Source organism: Condylura cristata, unplaced genomic scaffold (genome assembly GCF_000260355.1).
Source record: "Condylura cristata isolate star-nosed mole 26May11 unplaced genomic scaffold, ConCri1.0 scaffold00045, whole genome shotgun sequence".
In the NCBI taxonomy this organism is placed as follows: Eukaryota; Metazoa; Chordata; class Mammalia; order Eulipotyphla; family Talpidae; genus Condylura; species Condylura cristata.
The window spans coordinates 3,258,412-3,273,842 of NW_004567146.1; the positions used below are offsets into that span (position 1 = coordinate 3,258,412).

The 15,431-nt window shown below is 43.1% G+C and overlaps 2 protein-coding genes across 2 annotated transcripts; both read right to left on the bottom strand.

The window, feature by feature from the left end:
* Positions 1-3,241: 3,241 nt before the first annotated feature.
* On the bottom strand, positions 3,242-4,201 carry LOC101624447 (olfactory receptor 11H6-like). Its single transcript, XM_004694563.1, has one exon. The coding sequence runs from the start codon at positions 4,199-4,201 to the stop codon at positions 3,242-3,244; it is 960 nt and encodes a 319-aa protein (XP_004694620.1).
* A 7,341-nt stretch (positions 4,202-11,542) lies between these two features.
* Positions 11,543-14,260, bottom strand: LOC101624678 (toll-like receptor 11). The gene has a single exon (XM_004694564.2). It carries the CDS (start codon positions 14,258-14,260, stop codon positions 11,543-11,545), a length of 2,718 nt encoding a protein of 905 aa, XP_004694621.2.
* Positions 14,261-15,431: the final 1,171 nt, after the last annotated feature.

Sequence of the window (15,431 nt, forward strand, 5' to 3'; positions counted from 1 at the left end):
TGTTCTCCAAACCACTGTACCACCAGGGAGGGCCCTCCCTTTCCACTGTATTTCTAAAGAAAGAAAGGAACTCACTTCTTCCAGTCCCTACCAAGGATATTGTAAAATCTCTGCAGCTTGTTTGTAATATAATGAGTCCGTTCAAGGGAGAGAATGATGATGGTCATTTCCCCTGTGCCCTGGATCTGATGTGTACACCCTAATGTGCATGTGTCCCCTCGAGGAAGGGATGCACAAAGGTCCTTCTGCTCAAAATTTGTAGCTGAGGGGTGGCTTTTACATCAAGGGCTTTATAGACCAGTCTTTGCCCTACATCCAAGCTTTATACTAAGTCAGCCGACCTTCCACATTAAGCCCGAATCATCTCCCTTGCATGACTGTGATAAAGATAGACCAGTGAATCTGCTGTTTTTGTGCTTCTATGGATCTGGGATCAATGTCACTAGTAGATGAGGTTGTACTTTTTCAGAATAAGACATGTGTTAGGATGCAATATTGTGATTCTGGCTATTTTGAGGTTAACTGCAGCATATTATACCCTTATTTTGGAGATTTGCAATACTGTATTATTTATGTTCAGACTCTCATGTGCTAGTGCCCTCAGCCTGGCTATTCTTCATCTAATGGATATGGAGAGAGAAACATTTGAAAAACCATAAGGGACTTAAAATATAAATTGTTATTATTTTATTATTTTTTTCTAGGTAATTTGTTCAGGTCTCACCTCTTCTATTTCAATGAATTTAATCTTTTGCATTCAGTGTTCCTGGTAGTACTAAGATAAAGAAGGAATATATCAAGTTATAAGAATTTAAAAAAATCACTAGGATTTCTTGGAAGCCATTTTTTTAACAAGTCCACTTGAAGAAGGATCTCAAACCCCAAAGGAACTACATTGGATAAGAGAGGAAAAGATTTTCTGGTAACTCTTGAGGGTAGTAGAAAAAGAATGAAGAAGGGAGAGAAATATTGCATCAGGCAACACCACACTGATGAAGAGACGGGAGTCGTGGAGCAGCTACATAGTGCAGGATGCTGCTCAAGGGCAAGATCCTGGCCTTTCCAGTGGTAAACTAGTCATACAGCATTAGTCATATGAGAAGCAGAAAAGGAGATGGGGAAGTAGAAGAAGCAGGGGAAAGGTGGAACTCTATTTCTCGTCTGTTGATAGCTTGGTATGTAGATCCAGCCCTGACTCCCCAGTCAGAATTTCAACCTTATCAACAAGGAGTTCCACTGATCATCTTCTGGGGTCCTTCGTTATACATCAGTCAACACCCCCCCCACACACACACCATTCCCAGTCATACCTCGTGTGTTGGAGACTTTTTGTCCCTGATCACTGATTATTGGGGGGCAGAACAGGCAGGGTCTCAGGGTGGGAGTGGCGTTGGGGGAGCGGAGATTCCTAAAAAAGGGGGAAAAGGAGAAAAAGGGGAAAGGGGAGTGAAGAAGTCATGAGAATCGGAGTTGGGTGAAGTCTTCCTGTTCTGCTCTTAGCAGAAGTTTATTTTATACATTAGGAGCAAGCAGTGGGATGACATCAGCACATGAACTGGGCTGAGAGATTACAATCATTTTTTTTTTTTCCCTAAGAACAGTTTAGGGTCATATTGCCCTTTAGCTGAGATATAACATTCATTATTTTTGAAATCAATCTATTAAAGTTAAGATAGGTACATAAATTCATAAAATTTAAGGCTAACATGGTTATATTTACTACAGTGTTGACTGGCAAAAATAAAGTCTCTTTAAACCTTAGATGCTACTTAATGATCTTCATTCTCATTGACACATCTTAGAGGGTAAAGTCAAGTCGAGGACTAGGGTGGAGTCTGGGCTGGAGATGTGAAGGGGGATAAGGTGAGGTCGTGAGCCAAGGAGAAGTTGTAAAAGAGGGTAAAGGAAAGTTGAAGACTAAGGTGGAGGAGTTTTCCGGCAAATAAATCACTAAGGGAGATAGTAAGATTCCTCATTTAAAGACTGAGCAATAAAAGCTTAAGTAAGAGAGTAGAATGATAAGATTTGGGTTCTGGTCCAGGCAATAAAAGAACTTTATTTTTCAGCATGTTCTAGTACTGCCTTGTCTTACAATATTGATTTTGTTATAATTGTTTTTATTAATCAGCCAGTTGTAATATTATTTTTGCTTTCTAGAGGAATTTCCTGTCTTGGTCAGTGCTTGCTCACCTGAGCCAGGCAGCGCCTTATGAGGCTTAGGCAATCCGGTTGTAAGTGATGGTTGCTTAGAATATTTTGATGTTACAAAAAAGGGAGTTCATAACATAAGTTAGCATGGAAATTCTGATTTTTCAGAGCACTTCCGTCTCTATCTGGAATATGTCAGTTGATAGAGGTTGCATAGCTTGTGTCACTTGCGACGTGTAAGTCAGGAGTAAGTTTATATATCCATCATCAGCCCCCCAGGCCTTCCCAGCATACCTCGTAATGCTCACCCCTCCCAGGGTGATCCAGCTTTATGCTCTTAATTGATGTGAAGGCCCCCTTGTAGGTTGGGCTCCTATGGCCAGGCATTTCTGACCTTGCTTTAGGAATTCAGAACTGTAGGTAATAAAATGGAGGCTGGATAGGCCACTTAGGAGTAGCAGACCCACAGAGAAAGAGGCAGCTACAAGATGTGATGGAGTGGTCGTCTTGGTGGTCTCTGCCCCAACCCCAGGTTTGTCGAGTTGATAAACCTAAGTTAATAAATCAAAGCTGGGGTGAATTTTGTTTTGGATAAAATGATAAACTCAGGCATCTAGATTGATGGGGCAAAATAAGGCAGCAGCTGGATTCAGGAGTGAGATGGCAGAAGCAGAAGTAAACAAGTTGGAAAGGTTTCTGAGTGTGTATTTTTGTGTGTTGGGGGAGATAGTGGTGGGGACTCTAGATATCTAATCACGGTGGATCTGAAGGCTGGAGGCAACTTTTACCTAAATCTGCAGAAGATAGAAACAGACCCAGCTGAATTCTGCCTTATCTCCATGTTCTTTTTCCATTAAAAGTGTCTGACAGTATCTTGTTTCCCGATAATATACACAGGAACATTAATATAGCAAAACTTAGTATAAATGACTTATGCAAGTTCTGGTAAAATCTTATTTCTATTTGCTTCCTTGAAATACATCCCTAGAAAAATTCCAGGAAATATGGGAAGTGTATTTCTGTCTCCAGCTTACCAAAGACCACTCACCTCCCATAATTTCCTATCTTTACACGTCCTTTACATATATAGCTTCTAGTTCTTGAGAGACTGTCCTACACCAATGCTAAGTAGTTTTCTCAGGGCTTCTTTCATCTCTTTATTCCGGAGGCTATAGATCAAAGGATTGAAAAATGGAGTCATCACAGAATAAAACAAAGTCACAATTTTCTGGATCCCTGCTGGGTTGCCGGCTGTTGGACTCACATACATAACCATGATGGAGCCATAGAACAGAGACACCACGGCCAGGTGGGAGCCACATGTGGAGAAGGCCTTGCGCCGGCCTTCTGCTGAGGGGACCCTCAGCACGGCCCTGATCACCAGGGTGTAGGAGCTGGTGATAAAGAGGAAGGTGGAGAAGATGAGAACTGAGTTAAAGATGGCACAGGTGATCTCGGTGCCGGGAGCTGGCACACAGGACAATTTTATAAGAGGTCCGGGGTCACACAGGAAGTGATCAATGATATTGGGGCCACAAAAGGGCAGCTGGGAGATGAGATAAACTGGGAAGAGGAAACAGGAGAAACCGCAGAGCCAGCAGCCAGCTCCCATTCTGATGCAGCGTTGGGCTGTCATGATGGTGGGGTAGTGCAGGGGCCTGCAGATGGCCAGGTACCTGTCAAAGGCCATGGCAGACAAGCAGAAGGTCTCGGTGGTGCCCATGGAGAAGAAGAAGTAGAACTGGAGGAAGCAGCCGGAGAAGGAGATGGTACTGGTCTTGGAGAGAAGGCTGGCTAACATCTTAGGAACTGTGGATGTGACGTACCAGATCTCCAGGAATGAAAAGTTGGCCAGCAGGATGTACATTGGAGTTTGGAGCCTGTGGTCCCACGTCACAGCGCAGATGATGCACAGGTTTCCAGTTAGGGTCAAGGCATAGATGATAGAGAAGAATGAGAAGAGGAGGATCTGAATCTCCCAGGAACCAGGGAATCCAAGAAGAATGAATTCACTCACAAGTACAGAGTGATTATTTTCTCCTGAGTTTTTCATTTTTCCCCTCCTAAAACTGCAATAACAAGACATTACCATGACACAAATAATTTTTTTTAAAGATTTATTTATTTATGCATACAGAACTGGGGTATAAGCCAGAAGTGCAGGGCAGTGAAAGGATTCACCAGAGAGAGCATGGGGAGCAGAACAGACCGGTCCATGTAGTACACTGCTGAGGGGAGCAGTGGATGAGACAGGAGAGGTCTGCTGCGCCATGTGGATCACCTCCCGGGCTGGGGATTGAACTTGCACTGAAGCGGCTGCAGCTAGCTTGCAGTGCTATGCTCTAACCCGCTGTGCCACCAGGGAGAGCCATGTCACAAATAATTTCACAGAGGTTTCTTAGTGAATATTCTCTGATTTACTTTACAGTTCAATCAGTAGCACAGTTTTAGGGTACTAAGAGGAACAAGCTCCATACACTGTCACCTTGAAAAATGGTGAAGTACTATAGATTCCTCTGAATCACTTAGTGTTGTAAACCAATGACACCTCAATAAAAATAGATTAATGAGGTTCAGACTACTGGACCTCATTTTCTTTCCCCACTGAAATTTACCCTTGCTATTTTGCACAAGCTTCAGTTCTCATTTGATGTTTATTAAAAGACAGGAAAGTACCTCCTGATGGTACACTTTATACATTTTGCTCCATAGGCAAAAATAACTAGTGTTATGTCACTAAAAGCACTCAGAGAGTTGAATTACTTTAGTTGCATGTAATATGAATTCTCATCATCTTCTCTATATTTCCTGAAGCTCCTTTGTTACAGTTGCTCCTGGTTGACCTGACCAATACATGTTTTATTTTCAGTGCCCAACTCTTGATATTTTTTCCTTCTCTAAGTGCTATATTTGCTCTGTAAATACCTGTCTGCTAGTCCTTTGACATAAAGACCATGTGAAACGAAACCAATTTTTTTCTCTCCTTAGCTATGAAGTCTCTTCTGCAACCTGGATTTATCTACCCAATTTCTTACTCAATAACTCCATCTGATATCTAAAGTAACTAAAAGATGATATACCTATCATTAAATGTTATGTTTTTCTTCCCCTCCCGCAACTTGCTGGTTATTACTTCTTTGCCATATCTCTAAATGGCTCTTCCAATTACTCAATCACTCAAGCCACAAAATTAGGTCACATTCTTAGCCTTTTGATCCTCCAGATTGAAACAAATCTTCTAGGTCTCATGTCAAAACACTCAGAATCATAATAATTTTTAGCATTATTATCAGCTTTTATTCTTATCCACACTACCATGAAATTTTCACTTAGATTACTACAAAAGCCTCTAAATTGTCTGACTGTTCTTTTAAAATTGAGGTATGATTGGCATATAGCATACTATTAGATTTATGTATTCAACATAGTGATTCAATGTTTGAATAAACTGCAAAATGATGAGCACAGGCTGTCAATTTAGTGTTTCCATTTTTAATATACCTAGCATAAATTACTCACATGTTGATTATATATATTTTTTAAAAAACATGTCTAAGCCAACTGCCTACCCTCAGTCTTTTAAATATGGACCCCAATTTTCTTATCATAGCCTATAGGTTTTGAAGCTTTCTGCCGTGTCCCCATCTCCGACCACTAGTCCCTCTCCTCAGCTCCAGCTGTATTACTAGACTATCCCAAGTATGACCTATATCAAAGTTTGGAACGTCCCTCACTGTGTCTCACCCCCTAGACTCAGCAAGGCCTTCCTTAACTTAGCCCTTTGTGCCTTTTCCAATCCTGCATACATGTTCTTTAAAGCACATCGGCACTTGAAAGCGCACTTTATACTTAATATGTATTTTCTGTCTCATCTGAATAAAAGATGAAGACTTTTTTGGCTTAATTCTAGAGTCCCCAAATCCAGGACACGGTCTCATAAATTATCGGACACATTCAATATTTGTTGTTTTAATGAACACACTCTTAACAATAGCCAATTAAAAAAAATGATTGCTCACATTCATTAACAAAATTTAAAAATAAATTAGAAGCAAAGACTGGACTCTCCGGTTTGTTAAAAACAAAAGTAAGGCAACAAGGACTTATTTGCAATGGGTGATACAGCCTCATTCAAGTAAGCAGGGAGATAGCAAGGCGACCTTACCCGACAAGCCCCTCAAAGCCACCTCTCTTTGAATCACTTCCTCTTTCTTTATGTCTATTCATCTGCTTTGCTCTGTGCTGTCTTGTTGCTAGGTCATGATCATGTTCTAATGGTGCACACGTGTGTGTGTATGTGCACTGTTTTTGCTGTCTTCTGACAGTTTCTCTAATTGTCTGTATCTTTAAATGTTTTCTTTTAATGGTGTTTATAGTCTTTTCCTCCTATTTTTTCTTTATCATATAATAGTTTATTTTTACATCATTCTGTACATTTTTTTCCCATCTCAATTGTAATCCCCGTGGGTTTCCCATCACCGATTTTCCTCCTATTTTGGGTGCTTGCAGTCTGCAACACCTGTGTTTCCTCTTTGGTTAGTCAATGTGCTTTAACAGAAAAATGTTCTTTCCTACTTCCTGGCGTTTCCCTTTGCTTCTATATTCGGGGTGAGGAACTCTGATATATTTGATATGAATAACTGATAAGGTAGAAAATAAGTTAACATTCACAATTTGTATCCATGTGGTTTTCTGGAGTTGGTAACATCTCAATTTAAGCAAAAGTGTTTTTTTTTTATTAAATACATTTCCTTATGTATTTCTACCAACTCACGTGACCTAAAACTTATTAAATCATTTCTGTCAATAGAGGCTATCATATAGAGCTCCAAAACTAACCACTTTTCATTAGGAAGGAACTTCTAATTCAGGTCTTCATATGGAAAAAATACAACACAAGGTGAAAAAGATATTACAAAATTATGTGAGCAGTCTCTTACCTGAAGCTGTGCAGTGAGAATTACAGGAGTGGTAGAGGGTGGTTGTTCACATTTAGGTTTCTCTCTCCTGAAGAATTCAAGTCAGCCCTTGTCTCCTTGGTGTCCCATTTCAGCAGGAGAATGTGGGCTGCAGAGCGAACAGAGGGGTGTTTGTATCCAAGTTTCTTAGCAGGTTTCTAAAAGAGGGTGACGGCTGGAACGCAGTAGCGAGTACAGCTATCACTGGAAGTCCACACAATGGCCATGTTGCTTACATAGCTTGAAGAGTGGTTACATGCACTCGTCAAGGACCCTGTGGTCTTTTCTGGCTTGGGTAGGAACAATGACACCCTCGCCTTGAAAAGACACTCCTTGGCACACACAGTCAGAGCTGTGGCTCTTGTGCCCGTGGCAGCCCATCTTGGCTGGGTGGCGATTCAGATCTCTGTGTGCACTTGTGTCACCACTGAGCCCCAGTCCGCCATACTTTTTTAAATAAGGATATCACGGTTTGCTTATGGCCCGCCTGGATTATCCGGCTTCTCCCAGTGGCCTCCTCTAGGGATAACACTGAAAAAGTTTTGGCCACATCGCAGAAAATATTTAACTGAAATCTAAATTGGTCCAGCCTCTAGGGAAAAGGGAAAGATGGTGAGGCCTGGATCTAAGTCAAACAATAAGTTGACTTCAAACCCTGTATTTATTTGAATGTTAAATACAAACAAAAGCATTTGTATATACCTTTATAACAACGCAGTTTTTTTTTTCTTTCAAAAAAGAATGACACTGATATAGGAAGGAAAATGTATGACCAAAGGTTCTATGAAACTAAAAAATATAAAAACATAGGTTAGTTATTGTGAAGAACTCATGGAACACTTTCAAAGACTTACTCCTCTGCTCCTTTCCGTGGTTATACACACACCCCAGGTCAAGTCTGCGGTGCTAATGGTGGGATTGGTAATAGCTGTTCCATTTTCATCTGACTATAAACCAGTGTCCTACTTATTCTTTGAATTTGTTCTTCCAGCCTCACTTCATCCAGAGACATGTAAATGAAATGCTTAAATTTATATTAAGGTTGCTACAACTTTAGACTTTGTAAGTGGAGGTATTATACTAATTTTGTTGGGTTCAATACATAAAGAGTCCTTCATAAGGCTGGGCCTCATCATTTAATATGTACATGGTCCAACTGCAGAGAATTTGGAGGAAAGCAGCTTTAGAAGAATAGAAAATGGGTAACAGTGGGAGGAACTGTGATTTTTAAATTGGATAAAAAGACTTTATGGAACAAAGGCAGGAAGATCATTCAATTGATTAATAAGATTTATCCCATTGAACCCCCTAAGTACAGAATTAAAAAAAATAGTTAAAAATTACAGGAATAGGGCCCTCCCTGGTGGCGCAGCGGGTTAAAGCACTGCATTGAGAAGCTGAAGCCACTTCCGCATGAGTTCGATTCCCGCCTGCCCCGGAGGAGACCACATGGTGTGGCAGACCTCTCCTGACCCGCCCGCTGCTCCCCTCAGCAGTGTACTTCGTCGATCTGCCTGCTCTGCTCCCCACTCTGTCTCTGGTGAATCCTCTCACCCTCCGCATCTCTGGCCTGTACCCCAGTTCTATATGGATAAATAAATAAATCTTAAAAAAAAAATTACAGGAATATACAGAATACCTTTCTAATAGAGAAACATACTCATTAATGGGGCAGACTGCTTCAGAAAATTATTTTCTATCATGGTTTTCATCAGACATAGATTGGGATGTGGTAGAAGGGGTTTATTACCAGAATCAAATTTCTTTTAATCCTTTATTCATGCAGGCAACTTCAATGACATAAAAAATGTAATGGGAAATATTAAAGTTAATGAGAATTTGGGGTTTTCATTAACACTGGTAAAAAATGAATAGTATTTTCATAGGGTCACTAGTTGACAGTAGATAAAGAAGGTGGAGTGGAGAATTCTGGATTGTAATTTGGTTAGCAAAGTCTCAGTGGCATATGTGGGACTACAAGTAGTCCAACTTCATTAATTAAAGAAACTGGCATTGTTTCCTGAAAAAAGTATGTGTGGAACTCTTAGTCTCTGAATCAAAATTGGAGGGACTCCTCTGTTTGGTCAGAGATAGTTATGTAAGTGTTATGGAGAGGGTTTGAGGGATTTGGGGGGGACTAACAGGAAAACAACATGACCACAAGGTGGCAGTAGAACATACACGTTTTATTTTGGTAACCGTCACATTGATAAATTTGTTGGCAGTGCTTGACCTTCCAGAGGCTTCTGTTTAGGCAGGACTATTCAGAAAAGGAGGAAGGATACTTCCGGAGAGGGCATCGGATAGAGGACTTAAGTGTCTGAGAAATGTTAGCCTGGAGAAATGTTAGCTCAGACTGTGTGTCTGAGGGTTGTGAGGGGCAGAAACAATGGAATCCTTGTCTTACTGATGGTTAGTGATTGTTAGTTTCAGATTCCCAGGGTATAAAGAGCAGTCAGTTTCCAAATGAGTGAAAATTTGTTTATTTGGACAATGAATAAACGATTGAATATGTAAAAATCTTTGTACCTCTGGGCTTTTGAACTAATTCATTATGCATGTGAGATGTAATGCGATCTTTGGCATTAGAGAAGCCATCTTTGGCTTATTTCTATAATAGATAGTCTTGAAGAGATCATTTGTGATGGCTCTTCCAGACTTCATCATTCATACTCTCTCTAAAGCCTACATTGTGCCAAAAATATAAAAAGTTGGGATAGGGAACCCACAATCCCATATCTAGAGTCATTTTTAGTTTACTTTTCTTGTTTTCTTTCTCTTTCTACATATGGATACTTACACAGTGTTTTTCAAAACTGGAATCATGGTATATGCAGTTTGTCAACAATTTTGTTAATATTATATCATGAGTTCTATTTAGTCTAGCACTAACTGTTCCTTGAAGCAGGATTCTGAATGGGAGCTTGATATTCCACTTCCATCAGTACATCTTGATTCCACTATTTGGGGGCACCTAGAGTATTTTAACCTGTTGTGCCACCATGGAGGGCACCACTAATGTTATGCTAATTTTCTTAGCATCTAATTTTTTCTTTAAAATTGTTGGAAAAAGATAATCTGTGGGTATGTTTTTAAGACATTGCCATATATTTGCCGATTTTAGCTTTGTACCAACATAAGTCATTGTCAGTTAAAAGCATCTGAAAGACAGTAGAGAACTTAGAGCACTGATTGGATGGTGACTCGGAGAAACTGGGATGGATCCATGATATACTTCTGTGCCTGGGTAGTAAATCATTTAACCTTTGTTACTTAGATTTCCCAGGTGTAATATAGGGTCAAAATTTTAACACTCACCCACATCATATTGTTTTTTTGACAGCCTCTGAGTAAGCGACACTGAATTTTTGAACCTTTGGGGAACCACAAAGATGGTTTCAACCTAGCTTCAGAGTGCTGAAAAGTAGGCATTAATTCTCACTTTTATTTTGACTAGAATAAAGTTGGCTTATTTTATTATTATTATTATTTGAAGATTTATTTATTTACTCACACAGAACTGGGGTACAGGCCAGAGATGCAGAGGGTGAGAGGATTCACCAGAGACAGAGTGGGGAGCAGAATAGGCAGATCGACGAAGTACACTGCTGAGGGGAGCAGCGGGCAGGTCAGGAGAGGTCTGCCGCGCCATGTGGGTCACCTCTGGGGCAAGCAGGGATCAAACTCATGCGGAAGTACCTTACACTTCTTAGTGCTGTGCTTTAACCCGCTGAGCCACCAGGGAGGGCCCCTATTATTATTTTTATTTATTTATTTATTGTTTATTATAATTTTATTTATTTATTATTATTATTTTTAACCAAACAAGTAAATATGTTGCTTTAATTACGTGGAAGAAGTTCATTAAAGAAAGTACAGAAATGATTGTAGGAAATGTTTTTGTTTATTGGCTTTTCAGAGTTAGTCTTGGGCCGAGAGAGGACATGTTTTTTTTTTAAAGATTTATTTATTTGTGCAGACAGAACTGGGGTATAGGTCAGAGGCTCAGGGGCGGCGAGAGGCTTTACCAGAGACAGAGTGGGGAGCAGAACAGGTAGGTCGCTAAAATATACTGCTGAAGGGAGCAGCGGGCTGGTCAGGAGAGGTCTCCCGTGCCATGTGGTCACCTCCGGAGCAGGTGGGGATCGAACTCATGCGGAAGTGGCTTAAGCTTCTTAGTGCTGTGCTTTAACCTGCTGCGTCACCAGGGAGAGCCGAGAGGACATGTTTTAATGAATACCTTGTTTCCAAGCACTTCCTAATATGTGACCCCATTGGGGTTTGGATTCGTCATCTGTATTAGTGTGGAAAGTGATTAGTGTGGAAAGTGCATTTGCACTAATACTTACACTCACCCTTTGAGCCCGCCTGCCAGTCACGTGGCCTTCAGGGCCTTGAGGGGATTATTCCTGATGGCTGACTCTCTTTGACAATCTCTAATCCTCTCTCTCTTGCCCAGCTTTCCTTATCCTTTTCCGGAGTCGCTCACAGAAGGCATCCCACTCTACCCTCTCTTGGGACAAATCGAAGTAGTCTTCCTTCTGCAGCCACCGGACCAGGCGGTGGTAACTGTGCAGTTGTCTCCGATCGATAGGTTTGAGAAACAGCAACAGGAGGCGAGCAGTCCCAGGCTTGGCCACCAAATGGTAGGTGGCGAGCCTTAACTCCAGGTTGCACCAGGGACTTTGAAGGGCCTGGCAGCTGAGCACACAGAGGACGGTCCTGCTCTTTTCCATGCTGGTGACCATAGCATCCATCCTGTCCTGCCCAACTTCAAAGTCTCTCTCAGGCAGGCAGAGCCTTAAGCCTTCACCAGCTGGGAGTGGCTTCTCCAGGGCGGGGACCAGATCTTCCAGCACCCAGAGTTGGTCCTGCTCACAATAAGATATAAAAACATCGTAGTGGAACTGGCTTCTGGGCCGCCGCCCGCACAATTTCCACCAGAAGGCATGACGTAGGGTCCGGAAGTGGTAAAGCCAGGGCCACTTAGGGCAGCCGAGCAACGCGAAGAAGGTCAGCAGGAGCAACAGAGTGAGGCTGGTTAAAAAGCCCTGAAACTCAGAGTCTTGTGGGCAGTGACCAGAAAGGAAGGAAAGCAGCGGGGTCCTGGAGTAGTCAGAGGCATTGGCCCTGCAGATGGATGTCTCCAGCCCATATACAAAGGTGTTTGGGGCTCTCGCTGCCCAAGGCCCCACCCAAGCGCTTTCACACTGGCAAGTGAAGGTTATATTGGAGAAATAAACATATTGAGGCATCTGGGGAATTAGTTCCTGGAGGCTGTCATCCAGCCCCAGGGCCCATTCAGAGTTGATCACCAGCAGCCGCAGGCCCAGGCCCTGGAAACTGGAGATGGAGAGGTTGCCGAGGTTCAAGTTGCTCAGTGCCAGCACCTGTAGCCGAGGCAGCTCTTTGAGTAGCACCTCCAGCTTCACTGGCCTTGACTCAGATGGCCAGCTCAGGTCCCCCAGCTCCAGCACCCGCAGCCTGGGCATCGTGAGTAGACGCAGATTTTCTGTATCTGCATGGTCAGACCAGAAGTGCAAGTGCTCCAGAAAGGGGAGCTGTGAGAAGAATTTCGGGGGTTGTTGTCTAGAGAAAATGGAGGTGCTGCAGCCTCGCAGTGTGAGGTGACGCAGGGAAGGGAAATGGAATGTGTTGTTGTTCAAACTCAGCAGCATGTAAGTCGCTTGTACGGTCAGATTCTCCAGGAACAAGAAGGGTTCTCCACTGGGGATCCTAAAATCAATCAAAGAGTTTACCCATAACTCCAAGCTGAGCAGTGCCGGAGGCCAAGGAGGATAGATCTCCAGCATCTGAGAAGAACCCAGCCACAGATGGCTCAGCCTCTGGGGCCCCTGGAGCTGTCTGCCCCAGAGTCTCTCTAAATGGGTGCCCAAGAGGTTCAGGGAGGTGAGGGCAGGCAGAGAGGAGAGCCAGCCTGGCTCGAGCACCTTAATCTGGTTCCAACTCAGGTCGAGGGCCTTCAGTTCCTTCAGTCCCTCCAAGCTCTCACTGGATAAGTTGGAGAGGTTGTTACCACTCAGCCAGAGCTCCTGGAGCTGAGGCAGTGAGGAGAAGGCCCTGGAGGGCAGAACACGGAGCTGATTGTGCGACAGGTCGAACACTCGCAGGTGTGAGCTGACCAGTCCTTCGGGGAGCTGCAAGGTTGGGCCAAGCTCATTCATTGACAGGTTGAGCTTCCAAAGTTGGGGTAGGGTGCTTAGGAACCTGGGGGGCAGTGCCTGCAGGCCATTGGCATGAAGGCTCAGGACTTCCAGGGAGCCACAGCTTAGGAGATCCCCATCTTCTAGGTGGCGAATTCTGTTCCTCCCAAGGTTGAGTACATGAAGCCCAAAGTAGCCTGTCGTGTTCCCGGGCAGTTTTTCTGCACCTGTTCCCACAAGGGAGAGGGAGTCCAAGTGGCTCAGTCCTGAACCTGGGAGGTCTGATGCATTTAGCGGGGTGCCATCCAGTCTAAGGGAATGCAGCCGGAAGCCACGCAGAACTCTGTTCCCCACCCAGCTCAGCTGTAGGTTGGCAGAGAGATCCAGCACCTCCAGGGAGGGAGCTGGTGGGCAGGGCTTGGTTGCAGGAGAGGAACAAGGGATAAGGTTTGAGAAGAGCCCTTGCAGCTCCTGCAGCCCTGTCAGACAGCTGTGCCTCAGTGTCAGACGACTAAGACTGAGGGGTAACGCGATGCTCCGGCTGTAATTCAGACAGTAGCCCTGGAAGGAAAGGGTGTTGAGGAATTGAAGGGGCTCCAGGATGTCTGGGGGGAGGAACAGATTCAGGCAACAGGGAGTATGATGCTCAAAGGAAAGGTGCTGCAGCTGATCCAACCCTTGAAATGCCCCGGAGGTAATCTTGATGGTGCCCAGCTGCAGCCTCAGAAGCTGTAGTGTGGGAAAGTGTCCAAAGGCATCAGCAGGTAGCTCAGACACTGTGCCCTGGAGGCAGAGTGCCTCTATATTGCGGGGCACCACCGTTAGCGTCTGAATCAGGTCTTTCACGTTGGAGCATGAGGCAAAAAAATGCAGTCCTTGGGTTAAGGAACAGAACGGGACGTAGAAGGAGATGTTAGGCAGCAGGGAGCTGTCTGCTATTGTGCAGTTGGGAGAAGTCCATGCCCAGGTCATCAAGCTGAAGCTCATCATGGTCAGCAGTAAGGGACAGGAGCGAGTGAGAGTGGACAGAGGTCTTTCCATTCTTGGTACTGCTTCTAGGAGAAGAGGGGTAAGGAGGGTTAGGTTGTACAAAAACTGGTAAAGGTGCTTTGGAATGTGGGTTATTATTATTATTATTTTTTGAAGATTTCTTTATTTATGCATACAAGAACTGGGGTATAGGCCAGAGGTGTGGGGGGACGGTGAGAGGATTCACCAGAGAAAGTGGAAATGTGGGTTATTTTGAGCTCAGGTAAATTGAGGCCCCTCAGGCTCAAAGAAAACTATTACCACTCCTTTAGCTACCAGGAAGAATGTAAACCCCAACTGAGAGTTAATTTTAAGACATGAACATTCTGTTGAAGAGACCTATCCATATGGTAGGGCAAACATGTAATTGTGGAGCATCTGGTCTTTGTCACATGAGCTCCCCTCACCTTGTTATGAGAGTCCTTCCCTCGTCTCCCCTCCTTGAAGCCCTGTGTCTCTGTTTCTTAGTTAAAGAAACCTCTGAAGTGCATTCATCATAAACTATGTAGATTTCCCACGGGTATGTAATTGATATTTTTCTCCTGTTAACCTGCGTCATGTTGCTTTGGTTAACAACAAGAACCTAGAAGGGAAAGTAGAAATTTCTCTCTGCCCCTACACCAGCAATACCAGGTCTCGGTCTCCTGATATACACATTGCACAATAGGTTCTTAGACATGTTAGTGGAAGAGTTGTGAGATTAAAATATAAAGGTGATAGTTAACCAAGTAGGGGACACAGATTCTCATACTTAGGTGCGTCTCTCGGCAGGTAAAGAGCGGTCAAAATGGACAGAGAGAGAAACCAGCAGGAAGAAGAGGTGATTAGTATTGATCCCAGCAGAGAAACTGATACTGTTTTAAAATCTCAGGCTGAGGATAATTCACTTAAGGGAAACTCTCAGTAGTGAATGGGTAGAAAATGTATTTGTCTTATTACAAAATGGATTTGAGGAGGAAAAAAAGAGCAATGAAACAAACATAGTTAGGCCAGACTATATACCCTATTTCTTGATTCTTAGCTATGTCATGTATGTTAATATACATGTTAATATAATAGACATGTTGATATTTTATTCATGACAGTTGAAAGTCAAAAATACTAAGTGACTTCTAAACATTACAAAAGTAAA